The 25,781-nt window shown below is 34.3% G+C and overlaps 1 protein-coding gene across 3 annotated transcripts in view; it reads left to right on the forward strand.

Moving 5' to 3' along the window:
* The window catches only part of SPATA17 (spermatogenesis associated 17), a 204,592-nt gene that overhangs the window by 137,360 nt on the left and 41,451 nt on the right, over positions 1–25,781 (forward strand). For all 3 annotated transcript variants that reach the window (XM_079934838.1, XM_079934837.1, XM_079934839.1), the window contains one exon: positions 2,463–2,598. In XM_079934838.1, the coding sequence (XP_079790964.1) occupies positions 2,463–2,598 (136 nt within the window). The remainder of the gene's footprint in view (positions 1–2,462; positions 2,599–25,781) is intronic.

Genomic DNA, 25,781 nt, shown 5'->3' on the forward strand with positions numbered 1-25,781 from the left:
AAATAACACCACATTTCCTAAGCTTATTATTTTTTAAACAAATTTATGAATATAATGGCAATTTTTTTTCAATTTAACCGAGATTTTTGAAAAGGCCCCTTCTTTGTCTTAATTAAATGAGATAATATATGTGAAAATATCGGCATATGCTCAATAAATTTGTTGAACCTCAACTTTATTGTTTCAAAGTCTGAATTTCAAAATATTTTTCTTGGCAGCATATTTAATTTAGCTGTATATATTTATTTCCCAGAGCTTGCTGTTTCCCTCTAAATGTTTCTTGTATTTAAATCAGGATCTAGCTCTAATTTCTTTGACACCATGTCTCCATTGATTATATTAATTAGAATTTTCTGACGTTTGCTCCTGTTTCCTATATGTTTCCTCTAGGTTATCTTTTATGTTTAGATATATGTCTTTCTTTCATGTTGGTAGTTTCCCCAGTTGGTAATCTATTCTTAAATTCATATTAAAAAGGAGTCTCTAAAAATCGGTTTAAAAAGTTTATTTGTGTATGAGAGTGGCTTTTTGACTGATAGACTTTGTTGCACTGTGATATGACCTTTTAGTTAAGAGATCTCCAAATGTTGATATTTGAAGTTGTTTCTCTGGGCGCTCTCAGTATCTTTTGAGATGATACAATTACTCTTCTGAAATCTGTTAGTCCAGCTCCCAGGTTACTTCGAGATGAGCAAGGGAAGATTTCAATGAGTAGTCTTTGAATTGAAATTCATATATTCCATTTGGTGCCTCACTCTGGCCTTCCGTGGTTCCTGCTTTCCCTGAGACCAGAGCTCTCCGGTATAAAGTTTTCTGAGAATACACTATTTTTTTTGGATACATGGACTGAGAGAGGAACCTGGGTATTTAATTATTCATGGCATAGGTTTTTCACCTGTCTTCAGCCTTATTCTTCACTCTCACCCACTGCAGTAACTTATAGACTCTTCCAGGATTCTGCAGGACTAATGGCTTCATTTCTCTTTGGCCTCTCCCTCTTCTGGAACTTAGATTTCAGTTTTTAAATTTTCTCTCTGCTTTCCACCTGCCAAAATGTTAGCATTTTCATCTTCTATTTCTTCTCTTTTGTCCTCTTTCTTGTGAGTTTACAAAGTTTTTTATTCCTTTACTTTTATTTCAGAAAGTTTTGATGAGGGATTAAACAATTCATCAGGTTACACTAAAGATACATCACAATCTTAGTTGTCCTGTGAGAGTTTAAAATTTTCATTTTTTATGTTGATCAAAATAACATTAAAAGTAATGATGATGGTGATGATGATGATGGTGATGATGATGGTGGTGGTGATGATGATGATGGTGATGATGATGATGGTGATGGTGATGATGATGATGATTATGATGGTGATGATGGTGATGAAGATGATGGTGATGATGGTAATGGTGGTGGTTGTGATGATGATGATGGTGATGGTGGTGATGATGATGATAATGGTAATCGTGGTGGTGGTGGTGGTGATGATGGTGGTGATGATGACAATGATGGTGGTGATGGTAATCGTGGTGGTGGTGGTGGTAATGATGATGGTGATGGTGGTGATGATGATAATGGTAATCGTGGTGGTGGTGGTGGTGATGATGGTGGTGATGATGACAATGATGGTGGTGATGGTAATCGTGGTGGTGGTGGTGGTAATGATGATGGTGATGGTGGTGATGATGATGATGATAATGGTAATGGTGGTGGTGATGGTAATGGTGGTGGTGGTGGTAGTGATGATGATGATGATGGTGATGATGATGGTGGTGGTGATGATAATGATGATGATAATGAGAGCTACAACAATAAGCTCCTTCTACTTTAGCACCCCCATTATTTATTGAACACTTACTGTTTTCAGCCTCCATGTAAAGTTTTGTATATATTAAGCTGTTCATTCTTTCCAATTTCCCTATAATTAAAATCTTTTACAGGTCAGGCAACTTGCATGAGGGAACACAGGTAGCCAGGCAAAGCTAACATGTGAATATAGGTCTGACTAACTCAAAAGGGTCATTATCTATAACCTGTACCAAACTGTCTTTATTTTTTGGGTAAATTAAGATTTGAAGAAGCCCATTTCAATAAGAGTTGCCAGTGCTGGCCATCCTTTTCATCTGGGGACTACCATCTTAAAGTTAAGGGCATTTTTACTTACATGATGTTTTGAATTATTTGGCATAATTAATTAATAAATTTATTATTTAACATTTTCTATATTTAGAAAATATTTGAGGCTCACAGAAATTCTGTGAAGTTTTAGTACCTCCACTTGCAGAATAAGAAATGAAGATTCATAGAAGTTAGTCACAGAGATAGTCAGTGGCAGAGACTGAAGCGAAAACCTGGTATTCTGATTCCAAGCCATGTATTATTTTCACTGTAATTTACTACTTCTTATTTTTTTAAATCAAATGTCTCTAGAAATAAAATTAAGACTATTACCTAAATGTTCTTTCAGGTTTTTGCCATTTTCTTCCTACCATAAAAATAAAAAGTACATCCCGACAATGCATTTATCAAGCAAGTATGGTGCTGATGCTTATGGAAGTCAACATTTCCGAGATGAAAATCCTAAGAAATGGATCTGTGACAAGGTGAGTTGATGCAACATTAAAAAGAAAGTAGTGTTTCTTTTAAAAGGCTAAAAATATACACTGAGTATAGCAAATATAAATATTCTCATTACAACTAACACCTTCATGGTTACAAAATTATTTATAGCTATTTTATGTGAAGATAGTGCTGCTTACTATGTCAGTAAAAGATTTAAGTTTTTCGTGGGTTTTGGTTTTTTTCTTTTGATGTTGTGTTCTTGTGTTTTATGGTTCAGCTACCCTGTGATCAAATGGCATGGATCATTAGCTTTGGCAAAGCCAATTAGGGTCAGAGTCTGAATCTGTGGAATAGAGTTAAGCTAACTCTCAGGCATGGAGATCAGTGCTTTCCTGCTTTCTCTCAATCTCTGTGTGTATGTAGATAGGTAGGTAGGTAGGAAGGAAGGAAGGAAGGAAGAGAGGGAGGGAGGGAGGGAGGGAGGGAGGAAAGAAAGGAGGAAGGAAGGGAGGGAGGGAGGGAGATATATGTGATATCCTATCTATATATATATATATGGTATAGAAAAGAAAAAAGCAAATATTTATTTTCTGATTCCAGAATTATAGTTGCTAGCACTTAAATAAAAATTTCTAGATTGCGTAAACACTCACATGTCTTACACTATAGGAGGTAAAGAGGAAAGTTCTTACTATGTTTTTAACCTATTGTCTAGCAGTTAGAAACTCAAACTTATTCATGCTAAAATTATACAGATAAAATGAAGTAGGCAGTGATTTTCTGGAAGGGGGTTAGGGCTCTTGAGTTCCATATACTACCAGGCCTATTCCTATTAATCGTCTGTCAATGAGGATTTACTCATTTACACACAGTCTCCTACCAAAAGGATTTAAGGCACCTTATCAAATGGCAAATACAGCACAGGTCATATTCTAGAAATTTAAATAAGGGGAAATGATCTTAGATGAGAAGAGTGGCTGTGCACACAAAATAAAGGGGGACTATGAGTATGGTGGGAAGTGACTTAGGAATTGCAGCCTGTGGGTGGCAAAGACAGAGAGAACACAAGTTGCAGAGGCATCCTCACTATTCAAGAGGAAAAGATACATTAGACCCTTAAGGGAAACAAGATCTTTCTCTACCAAATTCTAAGAAAATTTCTTTTTTTAAGGACATTTTAAATATAGGAATGTCAAAGGGAACTCGTGCTGGGGAGTAACTTGGATTCTTTGGAAAGTGCCTTTTTCTTTTACAGCTACTAAGTCTTTTATTATTTTTTTTAAATGGTCTTCTAAAACACTAAATAGTAATTCCATGGCATAAGAAATACAAGGAGTAGTTCAATCTGGTCCACTGATTGAAAAACCTAAAAGTTGATAACAATATTATTTCATAAATATCCATGGTAAGACTATTCTAGGCATTTGTTTTTACCTAACATGCAACCATTCAGAATATAGGTTTAATATGATTTTTAAACTATTTAATTTTGTATTTTGAATGTACATAATGTGATCTACCTCTCATTTTTCTATTTGACGTAAAGTTTTGTGGGGTTTTTTTTTGCTGTTATGCCCTCACCATCCTATTTAATTCAAGGAAATTCTCATTTCTTTAAAATTTAAATGACTTACCTACCTTAGGACATCAAGCTACTTCAGAGTGAGAAAAATCCTTGTGCCAATGTTTCTTTCCTAAAATAATACGGTACTTTTTGGTTTTATGCAACAGGTTCATTCATATATTTTGACATATTCCAAGACTATGCATTTATCTAACTGAAGTAAGCAACTTGCAGAAACTCTCAGATACTCACTAAAAAAAAAATGTTTATTTTGTTCTTTTGGAGGAATCATTGTGTGCCTCTGTATACGTTTAGAAAGTACACATACTTGAAAAGTTAATGACAAATAATTGTTCTTGCAGACCCTGAAAACTAAGAGAAAAAGTGTAGTGATTCTTTATGTCTTAATAAATCATTAATCCACTTGCAGAAAACCACGTAGAAAAATATTAAATACAAATTTAAATTTCTCCCTCCCCTCCTCTCCTCATATCCTTCTTCCCCCTTCTTCTGATCTCTTAAAATAACCATATTAAATGAACAAATTATTCCTGTGTTGCCAATAGAGTCTACAAAGTATAAGGGTAGTCATTCTATTGTTTACATGAAAATATTTTATGTTTTGATTTGCTGAAAGCGATTTGGGTGAGACTTGTGCCCAATAAATAACTAAAAGCAGGCTTATTTTTCTTTATTTTATATAAAACTTTGTTTCTTGACCTTGGAGTTGTGAGACCATCACTTACTCATATTAGTAGATGAAGAATAGTTTTAGTGAGTTGTTGAGTTCAAAATGTTGGAGAAGGAAAAGACTGGTGTAGTTTTATGCTTCTATTGGAAGATGGACTATTTACAAATATTTAAATGCAAATAAGATTTAGTTCAATGCAGTAGATTCACTTCAGCCAAGAAACAGCTCAATTAAATACATTTGGTTCCTGATCTCCACCCTTTCCATCATGTTTTAAGAGTGTCTGCCTGAAGAATTTTCTTTCTCTTCTGTCATCTTTAAGCATGGAGGTTATAATTTCCAGATGATTTGCTACACAACTGGGATAAAGGGTATCAGTTGAGAGAAAAATCATGTTTTCTTTCTCTAACCGCATTCACATTACATCAATTAATAATCAAATAGTACTTAATATTTTGTATTATTTTTAATTTTATTAATATGAGGAACACTATACAAAGCCGTCACAAAGTCAACAGATTGCAAGCAAATAATATTACTTTTTCCCAAAATTATGAAAATCAATAATGAAAAATAATATATATATCACTTTTTTAAACATCTTTATTGGAGTATAATTGCTTTACAATGGTGTGTTAGTTTCTGCTGTATAACACAGTGAATCAGCTATACGTATACATATATCCCCATAACTCCTCCCTCTTGCGTCTCCCTCCCACCCTCCCTATCCCACCCCTCTAGGTGGTCACAAAGCACTGAGCTGATCTCCCTGTGCTATGCAGCTGCTTCCCACTAGCTATTTTACATTTGGTAGTGTATATATATCCATGCCACTCTCTCACTTCGTCCCAGCTTACCCTTCTCCTTCCCCATGTCCTCAAGTCCATTCTCTACGTCTGCATCTTTATTCCTGTCCTGCCCCTAGGTTCTTCAGAACCTTTTTTTTTTTTTTTTTTTTTTAGATTCCATATGTATGTGTTAGCATATGGTATTTATTTTTCCCTTTCTGGCTTACTTCACTCTGTATGACAGTCTCTAGGTCCATCCACCTCACTACAAATAACTCAATTTCGTTTCTTCTTAAGGCTGAGTAATATTCCATTGTATATATGTGCCACATCTTCTTTATCCATTCATCTGTCGATGGACACTTAGGTTGCTTCCATGTCCTGGCTGTTGTAAATAGAGCTGCACTGAACACTGCGGTACATGACTCTTTTTGAATTATGGTTTTCTCAGGGTATATGCCCAGGGATTGCTGGGTCATATGGTAATTCTATTTTTAGTTTTTTAAGGAACCTCCATACTGTTCTCCATAGTGGATGTATCAATTTACATTCCCAAAAACAGTGCAATAGGGTTCCCTTTTCTCCACACCCTCTCCAGCATTTATCGTTTGTAGATTTTTTGATGATGGCCATACTGACTGGTGTGAGGTGATACCTCACTGTAGTTTTGATTTGCATTTCTCTAATGATTAGTGATGTTGAGCGTCCTTTCAAGTGTTTGTTGGCAATCTGTATATCGTCTTTGGGGAAATGTCTATTTAGGTCTTCTGCCATTTTTGGATTGGGTTGTTTGTTTTTTTGATATTGAGCTGCATGAACTGCTTATAAATTTTGGAGATTAATCCTTTGTCAGTTGCTTCATTTGAAAATATTTTCTCCCATTCTGCGGGTTGTCTTTTTGTCTTGTTTATGGTTTCCTTTGCTGTGCAAAAGCTTTTAAGTTTCATTAGGTCCCATTTGTTCTTTTCTCTTTTCGTTTCCATTTCTCTAGGAGGTGGATCAAAAAGGATCTTTCTGTGATGTATGTCATAGAGTGTTCTGCCTATGTTTTCCTCTAAGAGTTTTATAGTATCTGGCCTTACATTTAGGTCTTTAATCCATTTTGAGTTTATTTTTGTGTATGTTGTTAGGGAGTGTTCTAATTTCATTTCTTTACATGTAGCTGTCCAGTTTTCCCAGCACCACTTATTGAAGAGACTGTCTTTTCTCTTTTCTCCATTGTATATCCTTGCCTCCTTTGTCATAGATGAGTGGACCATAGGTGCGTGGGTTTATCTCTGGGCTTTCTATCCTGTTCCATTGATCTATCTTTCTGTTTTTGTGCCAGTACCATACTATCTTGGTTATTGTAGCTTTGTAGTATAGGCTGAAGTCTGGGAGCCTGATTTCTCCAGCTCCGTTTTTCTTTCTCCAGATTGTTTTGGCTGTTCGGGGTCTTTTATGTTTTCATACAAATTGTGAAATTTTTTGTTCTAGTTCTGTGAAAAATGCCATTGGTAGTTTGATAGGGATTGCATTGAATCTGTGGATTGCTTTGGGTAGTATAGTCATTTTCACAATGTTGATTCTTCCAATCCAAGAGCACATCTTTCTATCATCTTTAATTTCTTTCATCAGTGTCTTATAGTTTTCTGCATACAGGTCTTTTGTCTCCTTAGGTAGGTTTATTCCTAGGTATTTTATTCTTTTTGTTGCAATGGTAAATGGGAGTGTTTCCTTTATTTCTCTTTCAGATTTTTCATCCTTAGTGTATAGAAATACAAGAGATTTCTGTGCATTAATTTTGTATCCTACTACTTTACCAAATTCATTGATTAGCTTTGGTAGTTTTCTGGTGGCATCTTTAGGATTCTCTATGTATAGTATCATGTCATCTGCAGACAGTGACAGCTTTACTTCTTCTTTTCCAATTTGGATTCTTTTTATTTCTTTTTCTTCTGTGATTGCTATGGCTAAAACTTCCAAAACTATGTTGAATAATAGTGGTGAGAGTGGACAGCCTTGTCTTTTTTCTGATCTTAGAGGAAATGGTTTCAGTTTTTCACCATTGAGTGTGATGTTGGCTGTCGGTTTGTCATATATGGTCTTTATTATGTTGAGTTAAGTAACCTCTATGCCTAGTTTCTGGAGGGTTTTTATCATAAACGGTGTTGAATTTTGTCAAAAGTTTTTTCTGCATCTATTGAGATGATCATATGGTTTTTCTCCTTCAATTTGTTAATATGGTTTATCACATTGACTGATTTGCATATATTGAAGAATCCTTGCATTCCTGGGATAAACCCCACTTGATCATGGTGTATGATCCTTTTAATGTGCTGTTGGATTCTGTTTGCTAGTCTTTTGGTGAGGATTTTTGCGTCTGTGTTCATCAGTGATATTGGTCTGTAGTTTTATTTATTTGTGACATCTTTGGTTTTGCTATCTGGGTGATGGTGGCCTTGTAGAATGAGTTTGGGAGTGTTCCTCCCTCTGCTATATTTTCGAAGGGTTTGAGAAGGATAGGTGTTAGCTCTTCTCTAAATGTTTGATAGAATTCGCCTGTGAAACCATCTGTTCCTGGGCTTTTTTTTGTTAGAAGATTTTGAATCATAGTCTCAATTTCAGTGCTTGTGATTGGTCTGTTTATATTTTCTATTTCTTCCTGGTTCAGTCTCGGAGGGTTGTGCTTTTCTAAGAATTTGTCCATTTCTTCCAGGTTGTCCATTTTATTGGCATATAGTTGCTTGTAGTAATCTCTCATGATCCTTTGAATTTTTGCAGTGTCAGTTGTTACTTCTCCTTTTGCATTTCGAATTCTATTGATGAGTCTTCTCCCTTTTTTTTCTTGTTGAGTCTGGCTAATGGTTTATCAATTTTGTGTATCTTCTCAAAGAACCAGCCTTTAGTTTTATTGATGTTTGCTGTCATTTCCTTCATTTCTATTTCATATCTGATCTTTATGATTTCTTTCCTTCGGCTACCTTTGGGGTTTTTTTTGTTCTTCTTTCTCTAATTGCTTTAGGTATAAGGTTAGGTTGTTTATGTGAGATGTTTCTTGTGGTAGGATTCTATTGCTATAAACTTCCCTCTTAGAACTGCTTTTGCGGCATTCCAGAGGTTTTGGGTCGTTGTGCTTTCATTGTCATTTATTTCTAGGTATTTTTTGATTTCCTCTTTGATTTCTTCAGTGATCTCTTGGTTATTAAGTAGTGTATTGTTTAGCCTCCATGTGTTTGTATTTTTTACAGATTTTTTTCTTGTAATTGATATCTAGTCTCATAGCATTGTTGTTGGAAAAGATACTTGATACAATTTCAATTTTCTTAAATTTACCAAGGCTTGGTTTGTGACCCAAGATATGATCTATCCTGGAGAATGTTCCATGAGCACCTGAGAAGAAAGTGTATTCTGTTGTTTTTGGATGGAATATCCTATAAATATCAATTAAGTCCATTTTGTTTAATGTATCATTTAAAGCTGTGTTCCTTATTTATTTTCATTTTGGATGATCTGTCCATTGGTGAAAGTGGGGTGTTAAAGTCCCCTACTATGATTGTTTTACTGTCGATTTCCCCTTTTATGGCTGTTAGCATTTGCCTTATGTATTCAGGTTCTCCTATGTTGGGTGCATACATATTTACACTTGTTATATCTTCTTGGATTGATCCCTTGATCATTATGTAGTGTCCTTCTTTGTCTCTTGTAATTATATATCATTTTGTGAAAGTATGGAAATCAATGATGCACTAATGTCTGTATCATATAACTTCCTCCTTTTTCTTTTATTTAATTGTAAAATGCCTCAAGTTAAATTGTTAGAATGTAGGTCTGGTCAAACTTTAAGTTCAGGTAAATACTTTGGATTTATAAATTCTTTGTTGTGCTGATCTCAATGTTTAAAATAGAAATGAAATTAAATAAGGAGACTCTATCAGTCGCCATTAATTTCATCTATCTGGCTAGGTCGAAGTTGGACAAGAAAAAATTCCGTATACGGAAAACATTCTTTTGATTGTCAAAACATTCACATATGTTCATATTTACTGAAGCAGAAATAATAGTCTGAGGCCTTTATCTGAATTAGAATGAGTTTCATGTGCATTTTAGACAACTGATTGTAATAGAACCATTTCATGTTTTTCCTTACTTGCAAAATTCAAGCAGAGACTTTTAAGATGGTTCGTGTTGACAGAGCCTCTCCTCATCCGCCTTATTATAGGTGAATTACAACAGTAGAGCAGGCCATCTTTGTTATTTTCACATGCATTTTGGTCCTAAACAGGATTTTATAAGCTACAAAGCATAAAAATATCTAGTACTCCATAGAATTAATTTAGAAAACCTAAGCATATTGCACAGAACATAAAGTTGACCTTTACCGTCTATGGCTTTTGGAATGGAGTGGGATGTGGAACACATCATAGATTTAATGTGGCACATCGCTGTCTGCAGAAACTTGGGTGGGACTGTGACTGCTTGCCCATGGCACCCGATGATTGAATCTGCTGTCACCAGCATCCTGATAATAATGAACATCCAGCTTAATGACCGTGATTATGATTATCATAATTGATGTGCAAGAGCAGTGTGTGGGGATCATTACAGCTGAACTGTACAGCAGAGAAACATGCCTCAGTTATGGATAATTTTACTTTTATGCATTGATTGGGATAAAATATGCCTTTCACTTTAAACAGACCAGCTTCATATAATTTTAAGAATCTTTCTGTACATGGTGATGGATGATTATGTGCCGGCTGAAAAGAGCCCCCAACAGTTGTTTGTTTTGTGTTGTTTCGTTTCATTAGTAAATGTAAACAATTAAATAATTAGGTGTAATTGAGGGAAAATATTTTGCTTATGAGGATGGCCTTCAATAATCAAATATTCAGTTTAAGTGCTTTTTCTGTCTCTCTCACAATATATCTGGGACTGAAGTTCTTCAGTTTTCCCGTCTGATTACCCTTGTATCGGTCTTCTGGAGGTCAGTAGCCTTCAGGAAAAGTATATGTTTATATAATGTTTTATTATAAAGTATTTTGCATTTGTATGTGTATACGTTTATGCATATACTCTAGTTTATTATGCATTTAAGAAAATAAGACAGAGCCAAATATTGTGTTATACTATTTATTATAACACAATAAATGTGTTTGGATGTGTAATGTTAAGATGTATAAATTTACATTACTTTAGGCTTTTAATCAATGTTTTGTTTCAGATAGGTTTATTACATTGTGTGGTAATTTTCAATTATAGTTTTAAAAACGGGTTCACAAGAGTTTCTGATTTGGATTTTAATTTGTGAATAAAAATAATATGTGCAGTGATGTATCCAAGATTTTCAGTAGATCAGAACTGACCATATTAGTGTATAATTATTAACCTAAGGGCTCAATTCGCATTTGAGTCTAAAGCATTACATTTGAGTGAGGAGCGAACATAATGGAACACAGTTTTATAAGAAGCATGGTAACCTATTTTTAAAAAAACCTTTATCTTCTAACTGCAACAAAGTCTGAGATTGAGAGATCTCTCCATCAGATTATTAATCACTGTACAGCTCTAGAGAGACTGTGGCAACTGTTTCCTTCTGAGGTCCGTAAAATTTACATTACCCCAGGTAAGATGTTTGCCCTAGATGTGCAGCTGTACGCTGTGGTGTAGGACAGAATCTTTGTTTGACAGCTAGAGGTTTTATAGCTTGCTTCTATAATTTTCTTTCTGAAAGTTTTTAGTCCCAGTGTGATTCCTGAACTTAATTTTTTCCTTTTCTCCACTCAACTCAGATCCAAGGATGAGATGGTTGTGTATGCTCAAAGTCTCCCTAATAGGGTCTTTTTCTTTTTCTAGTTCACCTACTGAAAATGTTACTTTTCAGGAGTGCTGATTTTATACCATGTTCTCTGGTCTAACCTCCCACTGTACCCCAGGGCCAGATGTCTCTTTCTTGACCATGTGCCATGTTACACCCAAACGTTAGGACTCTATGGATGTGTATATACCATGGGACATGTGCTGACTACAGACCTCGCTGGGTTGCACTTTCTTGTCAATTCTTTCTTCCAAAGAATCCTCTTAATCTTTCCCCAGGTCATTTATGCATTTAAAAGATCTTAACATCTTTTGTCTAGAATTTTTAGGTGATAGGCTTCTTGAAACCTCTAGTTTGCTGAAATTAAAGTACTGACACTTTATCTCAAATATTGGAAATATTTTTGCGAGTTAACAAATTGTTAATTTTGTGGGATTATTTTAAAGGGGAATGGTTCTATTATTATTCACTTCATTTAGTTACCTTTTTATTTGCTTTGGGATTTTTGCATAGTCTTTATTGTTTTATATTAACTCTGTGCTTTCATGCACCAAACTTTTGTATATTGTGTGTATATGTATATATATATATATATGTATATATGTTTTCTGTTAAATATATATTGTTTTGCTTTTAAGGCTTTTTTTAAAAACTGAAGTATAATTTCTGTACGGTATTATATAAGTTAAAGTTATACAACATAGTGATTCACAATTTTTAAAAGTTATATTCCATTTATAGTTATTATAGAATATTGGCTATATTCTCTCTGTTGTACAATATAACCTTATAGCTTACTTTATACATAATGGTTTGTACATTTTAAAAATTTATCTTGATTATGTGTCAAGATGATACAGAACACCAGAATATTATTTATAAAAATAATAATAAAATGAACTTTCTACCTGGCTGCCAGAGATAGTGATTCCTCTGATGGATCTAGATAATGTAAATTGAAAACTTTCTGGAAAGGATTTATCATTCTAGAAGCCATTAGGAACATTTGTAATTCATGGGAAGCGGTTAAAATGTCAGCATTATCAGGAAGAAATTGATTCCAACCATCGTGGATGCCTTTGAGGGCTTCAAGACTTCAGTGGAGGAAGTCACTTCAGAAAGCAGGAGAACTAGAATTAGAAGTGGAGCCTGAGGATGTAACTGAATTGCTGCCATCTCATGATAAAACTTGAATGAATAAGGAGTTACTTCTAATGGATGAGCAAAGAAAGTGGTTTCTTGAGATGGGAACTGCTCTGGTGAAGATGTTATATAGATTGTTGAAAGGACAAAGGATGTAGAACACGACATAAACTTAGTTGATAAAGCAGTGGCAGGGTTTGAAGGGATTGACTCCAATTTTGAAAGAAGTTCTGCTACTGTGGGTAAAATGCTGTCAAGCAGCATTGCATGCTACAGAGAAATCATTCCTATTTACATTCTGTTTTTAGACAGAATGCTATTGCATACTTAATAGACTACAGTATAGTGTAAACATAGCTTTCAGATGCACTGGAAGAGCAAAAAAATATGTGAGACTCAATTACAATATTCACTTTATTGTGGTGGTCTGGAACCCAACCTGTGATAGCTCCGAGTTACTCTTGTATTTAGAAAGTAATAGTAAAATCACATTAATAAATTGACTGAGTCCTAGATGATTAAAAGATTAATTTGCTTTTTATTAATTTAAATTTGTGTCCCATACTGTATAGTTCATGTTTTAATATGATAAAAATTGAATAATGAAATTTAAATATATTAAACATCTAACTTGTGTTACTTCTAAGGCAAAAGAAGTAAAAAGCTTGCCCTCAAGTTGGATTTTAATTTATAGATCACATTTTATATCCTTTTATATCTTCCAGTTGATTTTATATCAGTATAAAAATAGTATTTTGAAAAAAGTTTTGGTAAACTTCCAAGTTGGTGCTTAAAATATTTTTAAAGTCTTACGAAACGGCAAAGGGAACCTACAGCAACACGTACCATAAAAAAAAGGGACAAGTCAAATACTTCTCTTAATTGTGTGTTTCCTTATCACTTTATATAATGTGCTCTAAGGAGTGCTCAGAACTCTACTCATGGGTTTCACAGACTAGATTTCCTGCTTGAGAGTTCACTTGAAGAAATTGTTCCATTGTAAAAATTATTGTTGTGGATTTAATTTAGTTTAACATACTTAACTGCATATTTTCCAAATTATGCCTAAGTGCAATACATTTTCTCCTAAAGGCTCTCTTCATGGAGTTATTTAAACATTCACATTCATCCTAAAAAGATGCTGAAAGCCATACTACCAGACTGATTTTGAGAAGGCTACAGTTTGTGATTTTTGTTACATATATAAGTGCCAGATTAATAATTGCATTATTAACTCTAGATTAATTTACAGGTTAATTTTTAGGTGGCTATTATAAGGTTATGAACTATTAGGGGAAAATTTAAATCTGCTAACATGTTAAAAGTTTAACAACTGTGAAATATCAGATGACTGAAAAGTGATAACTTGATGATCTGGGCAGCAACTGAATTTAAGGATATCAATTAAAGACCCTAAAGGTACAAAAGTAGTAAAAATATTTCACACAGAGGTTGTAAGTATACAAATGTTGACCTTAACTTTCTTACTAAATCGATTCCAGAGCTATTTGCAAGGAGTTTGCTCACAACAACTGGAATGTTTTTAAATACCTAATTTTCCTCCTCTGTAATTCCTCAGTTGGAAAATGTGGTCCCTTGATGATGATCTAGGGCTTTGAAGAATAAATGGATTTTAAAGAGAAAATTAGATGGTACTTATTATTCTGTCTAACTAGCAATACATTGTCATTTGTCTGTTGTATTATAAATGTCTTGCTTTCCCTCCCTTCTTCATTTAATCATGTAACTTGCCTGTAAGCAGCATTAGAGAAAAAATAATATTGCTGTATTACTCTTTCAGTTTTCTTTGCTTATCCAAACAGAGCTCACACTCATTATGCCCAATGCAGAGCTCTCCATCTTCTCCCTGACACCTGGTCTCTTTTAAATTCCTTCCATCCAGGCAGTCACTCACTTATGTCAAATACTGAGGAGACATACTAGTTTTCTCCCTCTCTTCCTTAGGAGAGCTTTTCCTAACTGCATCCCCTCTCCCAAGTGAAAATATGGCAAGTTTAGTATTTTAAAAATTAAACCATGATATGGGACTTCCCCAGAGGTCCAGTGGTTAAGACTGCATGCTTCCACTGCAGGGGGCATGGGTTTGATCCCTGGTCGGGGAACTAAGATTCCACATGCCGCATGGCGTGGCCAAAAAAAAACCAAAAAAAACAAACTAAGATATAAAACTTACATCCTAGTCCAAAATTAAGTTTTCTTATGGTAAATAAAATACAATTTCTGTGTATGTATTCACTGTTTTATTATTTTTATTATATATTCTTTCTGAATATATTTTTGTTATGAATCTAATTATTTGTCATGAGCAGACTGGGCTGCAGACATGTCTGTCCAAGTTTCCTTGTAGCTCACCAACCTAATGCCATATATCAGGATGGTATTTATTATAGAAATAATGAAGAGCACATAGCATTAACCATATACCTTTTTCCTTCACTTTATGTCATGTGTGTACTATTTTAAGAAAATGACTTACATTTTGTCAACATTTTCCATAGAAACTCATTTATATTGCTAAAGCCTATAAACCATTAAAATTTTTTTAAAATATTTTTTCAGAATTATAATTTTTAAAAGAAATAAAAGAAACTAAATTCAAACTATGCTTGTTTGAATCTGAAGCTTTGCTTTGATTTTCAAGACACTACGTATTGTTTTTCTAAATGAACTCAGAAACATCTGTCATTTATGTTTTGATATTTAATACACATAATGTCCAAAGGGTAGAAGCGATCTAATCTGCAAGTATGAATATACTTTCTAGTTCTAATAGCATAATTAAGGGTGTACAAAATACTATACATAAAATTTTAGCATACTTAGTTTTGAAAGTAAGTTTCCATATTCATGGCTAGTGTTACTTAAATTTCAAAGTACAGTAAAAATCCTAAAAATATCCCAGAAAAAAGTTGATAAAATATATTAGATATATTGGTAGCTAACACATGTACTTTTTCCTTTTACCCCAAAACACTACTGATAAAAGTACCCTTGCTTCCACTTTCTAACTCCCATATTACTGATCTATAATATATATAAATGCCAACAATAATAAAGGATCTGAAGTTGCATAAATTTATCAGATTGGGAGATTTCCAGATATCAAATGTTAAGTATTTGATATTCTATGAAGAAAAATCACCTCTGAATGTAGCTACTGTATTCATATAAAGTTATATCTGAGTAGCATTAAAATAATCAGTGGTAGATTGAAGGACTGATTTTTGATGACATGCTAACATAAAAATAAAGTGCACTTTCCAGAAAGCTTCTTTCTACTGTAGTATACAGAGTAGCTTAAAATACTGCCCCAGTAAAGTCTATTATTCCAAAGCAAAGAAAGATGCTCCTTTTCAGAAATTTCCTGTCTTTCCTATATATATATATGGGAGATATATATAGGGGATAACAGTATACTTGTTTTTATTTATTTATTTATTTTTAAAGTTATGGTCAAAAAGTTAGTTACCTTAAGAACACATTAACTACAGTATGTCTGCGGCATGTACTCAAGGTTTGTCTTTGCCCCCTTGATCTCACTAGTCCTTTTCTGCACAGCTATGAACACACAGCCACATTCAGGAAAGGCATCATTAGATGAGGTGGAAAGGGGGAGTAACTGAAGAACCATCTCTCTCACATTGAATCTTACACGTAGAAGTGATGTTCTAGCTATGAAGGTTTTCTCTACAGTTAACAAGAGTGATGCAAGGCAAAGAATCCATTACAAGTGCATGTTAGATGATTGTTGGCTTGGCCATTTGTGCTCAAGACCTGTCCACCTGTACTCATCAGATGACTAATCAAGTCACTCTCTTTTATCCACTTAACCATGTGGTTTTATTTTCCTTTGTTGGAAATTATTTTGCCTATCTCATTTCTTGTACTTTTATTATGTGGGAAGTTTGATTTAAAACATAGAGTGGCATTTTATGGTTTTTGGTCTTACATTTAAATCTTTAATACATTTTGTGTTTATTTTTGCATATGGTGTGAAATACAAGTTTCATTCTTTTGCAGGTAGCTGTCCAATTTTGCCAACTCCATTTATTGAGGAGGCTTTCTTTTCCCCATTGCATATTCTTTCCTTCTTTGTCATAGATTAATTAGCCATACGAGCATGGGTTTATTTCTGAGCTCATTATCCTGTTCCATTTATCTGTGTGTCTGCTTTTGTGCCAATAACATACTGTTTTGATTACTGTAGCTTTTAGTATAGCTTGAAATCAGGGAGTCTGATACCTCCAGCTTTGTTCTTAAGATCGCTTTGGCTATTCAGGGTCTTTTGTGTTTCCATACAAATTTAGAATTATTTATTTTAGTTTTGTAAAAACTGCCTTTGGTATTTTGATAGAGATTGCATTGAATCTGTAGATTGCCTTGGGTAGTATGGCCATTTTAACAATATTAATTCTTCCAATCTATGAGCACAGTATATTTTTCCACTTGTTTGTGTCGTCTCCAATTTCTTTCATCAATGCCTATAGTTTTCAGAGTACAAGTCTTTTACCATTTTGGTTAGATTTATTCTCAGTATTTTATTCTTCTTGATGCAAATGTAAATGTGATTGTTTTAATTTCTCTTTCTGATAGTTTGTTATTAGTGTATAGAATTGCAACAGATTTCTGTTTATTAATTTTGTGTCCTGCAACCTTACTGAATTCATTTATTAATTGTAATAGTGTTTTGGTAGAATTTTCAGAATTTTCTATATACAGTATCATGTCATCTGCAAACAGTGAAAGTTTTACTTCTTCCTTTCCAATTTGGGTTTCCTTTATTTCTTTTCCTTCTCTGCTTGCTGTGGCTGGGACTTTGAATACTATGTTGAATAAAAGTGCTTCTGTCAATATATTCATATTATTTTTATTCTTCTCTTTGTTGATGTGGTGCATCACACAGATTGATTTGTGAATATTGAATCATCCTTATGTCCCTGGGATAAATCCTACTTGAGCATGGCATATGGTCCTTTTAATGTATGCTTTTTGTATGGTCTTAGCAATATTTTTTGGATCTGTTTCCTCAGACAAAGGAAACAAATGAAAAGGTAAACAAATGGGACTACATAAAACTAAAAAAGCTTTTGCACAGTGAAGAAAACTATCAACCAAATAAAAAGGAAGCCTACTGAATGGGAGAAGATATTTGCAAATGATATATCCAACACGGGGTTGATATCCAAAACATACAAAGAACTCATACAACTCAACATCAGAAAAACAAATAATCTGATTTTTAAATGAGCAGAGGACCTGAATAGACATTTTTCCAAAGAGGGTGTACAGATGGCCAACAGGCACATGAAAGGATGCTCGCCAGTCATCAGGGAAATACAAATTAATATCGCAATGAGATACCACCTCACACCTGGCAGAATGGCTGTCATCAAAAAGATAACAAATAACAAGTGTTGGCAAGGATGTGGAGAAAAGAGGACCCTCATCCTTTGTTGGTGGGACTGTAGATTGTGCAGTCACTGTGGACAAATTTTTTAATGTAAAAAAGTAAAAATAGAACTACCATATGATCCAGGATGAAATAGGTGATGGGGATTAAGAGATAAAAACTTCCAGTCATAAAATAAATGAGCCACAAGGATGTAATATACAGCATAAGGAATATAGTCAATAATACTGTAATAACTTTGTATTATGGGGACAGATGGTTAGTAGACTTATCATGGTGATTATTTAATAGTGTGTGCGAATGTCAAATCACTATGCACTACACCTGAAATTAACATAATACTGCACATCAACTGTATTTCAGTAAAAATTAAATAAAGAAAATATAGAGTGTCAAAGTAAGTTTTCAGTTTAATTCTGGAGACTGCTGCTTTCTTCAGAAATAATGTAAAGACTTCAAATTAGTAATTTGATACCTTTTTTGGCCTCTGACTCTAGAGAATCTAATTGAAGCTATGGACTTTATCTCCAGAAAAAAGTACAAATATACAATGCACACAACACTTGCATGCCATCATTTTGTTTTATTGAAAACTAATTTCCTTCACAAAACAATTGTTGTTCTCAAATGTCTATTTTATAAAAATGTGGAAATGAATACAAATTTTGCAAGTTAAGAAATGTAATTGTATAAAAGTAAATTTCAGTGAAAACACTACTATGTTTTTACTTGAGTTAAAAGTTGAAATGTTAGGGAAGACTTTTAATATGGCAATGCATTTATCTTTGACATTAATTTATTTCAATTCTTTGTTCTAATGGCGACAAATGTTAAAAATAAGTTACTTAGGTACGTAGTGTCAAATGGTATCCAAACACTAATAACTTGCTTTGTCAGAGAACAAAGGTTGGAGTAAAGGAATATAAAAGTTTTCTGAGAATCTCTAAAATAGATTGAACTCACATCATTTTGTTTCCTTTGTCCTTAAACCGTTGAGGGTTATGTGTTTTGGAGTCTTCTTTATTGATATACTCTGTGACAGCTGAAAGTTATGAATCCATGTATTATTTTAGGGACATTGAAGCAGAAGTGAACTTCAACAGAGATTTGTATTGTTCTTGGGTGTTCAGAGACTTCTCCCTATACAGAAATAAACAAATTGTCATTTTCCACTTCAGCCTACAAAAGTACTTCATTCAGAATTAGAGAGTTGGCGTAATTATCTTCCTCTAATCTTATTTTCCAAAGTAAGAGCTTGTTCAATGGAAGTCATGACTTTTCAGCACCATGCATACTATGACAGTGGTGCCTTGAATAATAATAAAATTATCTAGGTAATCCAATCTGAATGAACTCCTTATCTTATTGCTCTAACCATGGCTTCCTATTTCTCTCAGATATTTTGAAACTTCTGCTTAAAGTTGACTCCTTATCTCCCAGACACTGTATTTCATATCCTGCTCACATTTTCTCATGAAAATTCTGAGATTGACTACTGAAAAGGAGTATGAATGCTTCCATTAAGGATTTGGGGCAGCATCTTTGGCAGTAACTCTTGCTAATTTAGAAAGTGATCAAGGTGGCACGTGAAACTTTTTTTATCAAACAGTAAAACCAGACGTGTTTCCAAAGATTGCAGATACTATACCTAGTCATGAAGTTTCCAGATTTTTCTTCCAAATGAAGTTATGCTCAACAAAAGAAATGTTAATCATTTTGAAGACAGGAAAACAGTCTACATGCTTTCCAAAAGGGGCTCACAAAATAGAAATTTTTCTGTCATGATGTCAGTGGGAACATACCAGACCAAATGCATCAGTTGGTTGCTCTCAGACACATCCTGGGTCATGCTAAAGGAAATGTTGCCTCTGTTGTTTACTCTATGACATGTTAGAAAATATCAACTATTGGGGAGAGAATGCAGTATTTCTTTTATTTTATCCTTATGTTCTAAGTCACAAATCAACAACATTTATTTTCTTGCCACATGGTTTCTCCCCTGTGGTATGTGGCTTCATGTTTGCATTATGAGATGATTCTAGGTGAAGGTCTTTGGATAGAGCAAATCATAATTTGGTTGATTTCCAGCCTTCTCAAATCAAGCCACTTTTTGTGACAAAGAGCCCCATTCTCTGAAGTACTTTTGCAAATGGCAGAAGTGCTCCAGCTGTATTTACTTCATGTTTTTAATGATGACATCTTCACCACTCTAGAGGTTGTTTATTTGCTGTGCTATTTTATAATCTAAAACCTCAAGATTCTCTCTGTGTTACCATATTAAGATGAATGATTCAACACAATTTTGAATATTATGTAGAACTACAAGAGTTATTTGGGGTATATCCTCCAGTGTTTAAAAATTAAATCAAGGATAAATAGTAGAGATGTAGAATTAGGGAATTAAAACCTTCCCCACACTGCAATTCCCAAACAGAAATAATCTCTGTAATAGCCTTTGAATAGCAAATGGCTTGGCAGACTCTATTGAGATGAGTTTCCTTATGGCTTTTGTGACTGTTTAGAGCTACTAAATTTAGATATTTTGTTTCTGAGCATGTTTTCTGAGATTTTAAAAGGAAGCAATTTGACGAGAAGATCAAAAACAACAATATGGCTAAATTAACCACAGATTTACTGTATAAATAATTGTGTTCAATATGCCTAGCTGATTATGTATGTATTGTAGGCATGAGTAGCAATAAAATTCTTTGCTAGCCATACTTCACAGATACTCAACAGTCAGAATGGACAATAATCCTGGGACTCCCTGCTGGGATACACAGTAACTATTTAACTGCTGGATTGTGAAGGATGTTTGAGGTAGTACTTGGGTTAGTAGCCATTTGCTAACAGATATGAAAATAATGAAAGCATTTCTAAAATATGTTAATAACCAATGTGCCCATACTGATGCATGCTGGCTGAATTTCAGCTCTTATTACAGTGTGAATCTTGTTCTAATCACACATTACTGCCCTAGGAATGGGCATTATCTTTCTGGCCTGGTGTGTGGCTATTCTGAGTCTCCATGGTGTGCATGGCCTGTTGATTTCTTAAGTCTTGCGTTATCTTCACTGATTGTTACGAATCTTATAATCTGTATGTTTTTCAGTAGTGTTCATTTATTAAGTTAGAAGGACTTTTACTCTTGACTGTAAAGGGTTGATTCAGCTGCTATTGCATCTGTACATATAGATCTACTTGTTGTGTATGTAACTCCACAAGACTCCAGAACTGCTCTGTTCACTGAAGAGCAGAAAAACTACTCCCTGAGAAAGCAAGCTCCACATTCTCTAGATTTGTGTTGTTCCATTTGATAGCCATGCAGCTACTGAGCACTTGAAATATAGCTTCTCTAATTTGAGATGTGCCGTACGTGTAAAAGACCCTGGATTTCAAAGATACAGTGCAAAAGAAAGGTAACATTCATATTTTTATATTAATGACATAGTTACACCAATAATACTTTAGACATATTCGCTTAAATATTTTCTTGCCATACAATTAATTTCACCTGTTTCTTATTACTATTTGTAACATGGCTAGTGGAAAATTAAAATTATATATGTGGCCCACATTGTAATTCTATTGGACTGTGCTGCTCTAAATGATATAGCTAACCAAATGTTTGGGATAACAAGGACTTCATTTTAGTGGAACCTGTGGAGAATTTTGTTCTGGAAACTCAAGGAAGCATTTTTATCTGATGTCATTGTGCTTTTCCACTTTAAAACTTTTTCACTACGGTGTAGTGGATTTGAAAATACCACCGGTTTCTTTGGCTAAGGTTGCTCCTCCACATTTCACTAAATCACCCTTCCCAGTTCACTCATTATAGGTCAGTTAAAGAAGTGAGTTTTTTAGAAAAGGTACATGAAGTGGAAATTTTTGGCTTACAAATAATTATCTTAATGCAAATAGTTAAATAATAATAAAGCCAAGACATTAAAAACTAAGGCTTTGGTGAAATTTTTAACGGCACTCTCTGTAGGTATGTACTCTTGACTTCGGATCAGCTTTGCCTGTGGCCAGAAAACCAAAAGAAATCACTTTTGTTCTATGGAAATGAAGTAGGAGTCCCTTTCCTACTACCCTCTTAATTAGATTTCATGAATTTATATTGTGGGAAATCAGAGTGTATTTCCTTAATCCAGGGATAAGATTATAGACCTATATTTATAAATATAGGTAAAATTAATGTGGCTTTATGGGTTGCTTAAAACATGTGTAGTCTTAGAAGATTTATAAACATATTTAAAAGGTGTCACTGTACAACTGTACAAATACGTGAAGCCACTCTTGAGCTGATCTGTGGTTAGGGAAGGAAGCCATGACTTGAGACAAAGTACCTTAACCAAAATTCTCAATATTTTAGAGGCTGTTTTCAAATTCTGATATAAATAAATAGGTGTGTCTTGGACCCAGAAAACAGGAAGAAGAAAAAAAAAATCAATCAAAAGTACCCTGTATATTAAAACCGACTTTGTGCTCTAATGTGAAGCTACTTGATTGAGTGGTGCGGTGTCAACCGTATCTTTCTTCTAATGCTAAAAGTAATGCACATAGACAGAGTGACAATCACAGCACAGCCTCCCATCAGCAATAATTAATCTTTTAGTTAACAGAGACTAGAAAAGCCTCTCATCAGCCTCTTCTGAAGTCTGAGGGACCCTGTATTTTGATGTTTCATTCTGAGGAAAATTGTCCCCACCAGTTCTAACAAATTGAAACACCAGGCTAATTATGGCAGCTAATGAAGTGTGTGGAATGGTCACAGCTTGTCGTGAAACTGTTCCTTCAGCTTGGATTAGGGTTTCATCAATCACTTTTTTAAACTGATCCAGAATTGCTTCTGCCCAGTGCTTGGCATTTTTAATGCTGTTTCTGTAATTGGTTTTTTCCCTAAAGCTTAGACTGTTTTTTGAAATATTATAGTCTCAGGACAGGACTTGCAAACTCTAGTTTATAAAAAAAAAAATTATTATTAGTGATAGCAGCTGGTCAAGTGGTAGGAAGCTAATAAAAGGACCACCAAAATAAAATTTGATGTACTGTTTCAATCCTGCTAAAGGTAGCAATAAATCATATCTATATATATCATTTTCCCAAATGTATGTATAATATAACACAGGAAAATCATAGTTGGTGTTTAGGTGACTAAAATTCCACCAAGAGTTTCTATGAAACTAATATGTAGATGTTAGTTTGTTGTTGGGGAGGGTCGCTCTCCATGTATCATCCAACATTGTTTTATAAGATGACTCCATTTTGCACTGAGCCAAGCATTTTGAAGCATTAAACCAAAGATCTCTATGTTCCCAGTTAAATCACTGTGTGTAAATCTGAATTTCAACTCAGAAAACCTCGTTTAAAGGTTTTTACCCTATCTACAAAAGGGAATCAGTTATTTTGCAGGCATGACTGCAATTTGTAACTAATTAAATCTCGTTTTTAATGTTGAGAGTTCATCCAAGCATCTATTGAGCACTCACGATGTGCAGAGTATTGCCTCGATTTATAAGACAATTCAATAAAACAGAGATATTAAGTTCTACTCTCATAGGTTATGTCCTTTGAAATGATACGAGGAAAAATATATATATATATAATCATATAAGGCTATGTGTTTCAAAACATGGATTTTGTGACATCTCACAAGTTTTCATCATAAATTTCAAAATGTTTTCTATTTTGACTCATGTTTTATTTATTAATATATACTTGAATTATCTAACATTTGGAGATTTCCTAGTTGTCTTTTTTTTTTAACTAGTGTAATTTTTCTGTGGTCAAAGAACATCTTCTGTGAATTTAATCTTCTGAAATTTGTTGAGAGTTCCTATATGGCCCAAGATCTTGTCAGTTTTGGTAAATGTTCCAAGTACATTAAAAGAGATATATTTTCTGCAATTGTTGGGTACAATGTTACATATTTACCAGTCTCCTGAAGTTTCTAAATATTGTTCAAGTCTTCTACGTCCTTACTTATGTTTTTTGTTTGAGATCATATTGATACTACTGACATCAGTATTACTGATTCTTCTCACTGAGATATTAAAATGAGTCATTTCTTTGATTCATGGGATATACAACAAAGGTTTTATTTAAAAGAGGGCAAGGCAGTACATTCTCTGGGACCTTGAATATCTATGGCAGAGAGTTTATTGTCTCTGAATATCAGTTTTCTCTTCTTCTGTACTAGGGTCAACAAACGTTCTTTAAGAGCCAGATGATAAATATTTTAGATTTTGAAGGAACAAAAACAACCATAGACAATACATAAAAGGATAGGCATAACTGTGTTCCAATAAAACTTTATTTAAAAATTAGGAAGTAGGCTGGCTTTAGCCTGTGGGCTGTAGTTTGCTGACCCTTGTTCTATACTAGTAGAACCTCTGATTTATAGCTGGGTACATGACTGCCTGAAATTAAAACTGCATTTATCAGCCACCTTTTAAAGCTAATTATAGTCCTGTCACTAGATGCTAGAAAATGGAAAGTAAGCAAAAGTGTGAGCTCCGCCTCTAGGAATTATTTTTCAGGACTTTCCCTACATAAATAAGTCTGACGGTGTGGAAGATAGCTAAAAGAACTCTCATCAGAAGAACTCTGCAACCTAGTAAATTAGTCTGATAAAGTTCCACAGATGCTGGTAAAAGGCACAAGCTTCCTAGGTCAGAGACTGTTCCTTACAGCAAACGCAGGAAAAGGAGTTTCAACATAGTTGTGCTAGTCCCCTGAGCCTCGGGTCCCAAGATGATACAGAGAGCCCTATGGTGCCTGCACGTCCTAGCGTGTCATAGGAGGAAAACCCTGGATGTGTGAAATCCACCACTTTCATGGGAAGCAGTTAGCAAGCCTGCTGTGTCCAGAGGGAGCACGTGCTTTACCAGACTATGCGGTACATACTGTGAGGTGTTACATCACTTCTCAGGGTTGTATATTCTCAATACTGAGAAGTGACCCTCACACTGGGTAAAAGAATTATCAAGACTTTGTGATTTTGACACATTCAGCAAGATTTGTACAACTCAAGAGCCCCATGGCAGACTGCCTCCCATCGTGTTTTTAAAGAAAAGTGTCATTCTTCTCATTTCTTCCTTCTGGATGTCTGGTATGGAGGTTTTGACAGCTAGAGATTGATTGACATCTTCAGTCATATTTTAATCCTTGGATCAATGTGGACCAAGAAAGATAGAGCAATAACATTAAGGAATCCTGGGTCCCTTTCACTGTGGAGTATCACACCAACCCTGGACTTTTGTGTAAATGAGAAAGAAAATTCTCTCTCTTGTTTAAGTCATTGTTAATTGGGGCTTTCTAACAGTTGCAGCTGAATCTAACCCCAATTAATACAATATCTAAGAATGCCTTTCTATTGCTTTCATATATAAAGTGAAAATTAGGGTGTATATAAAGTACTGGGTTCACAACCTTTTTCTCTTAACTCTATAGATGTTAGTTTGTGATCTTCTATCAATTACTGTTACAAAAGAAGTATCTGAGATAAGACTGTGTGTGTGTGTGTGTGTGTGTGTGTGCGTGCGCACGCACATGCACGCTGCATGAGGGAGTGCTTTTTTTGAATTATTTTCTTTATTCTAAAATATAACCTTTATCACCCCTTCAACTTTGAATAGCCAATTGTTATCTCTAAAGTGAATTTTATTTCTGCTATTGCAATCTTAGTTTATTTTCTCCAGTCACCAACATCTCTGACCTTGTTGTTTTTATGGGTATCTAGTCCTCTTATTTTAGCCTCTTTTATCCTTTTGGGCTTTGACTCTGTTTTATAGAATCTGTATTTTTA

Source organism: Stenella coeruleoalba (genome assembly GCF_951394435.1).
Source record: "Stenella coeruleoalba genome assembly, chromosome: 1".
Taxonomy (NCBI): domain Eukaryota; kingdom Metazoa; phylum Chordata; class Mammalia; order Artiodactyla; family Delphinidae; genus Stenella; species Stenella coeruleoalba.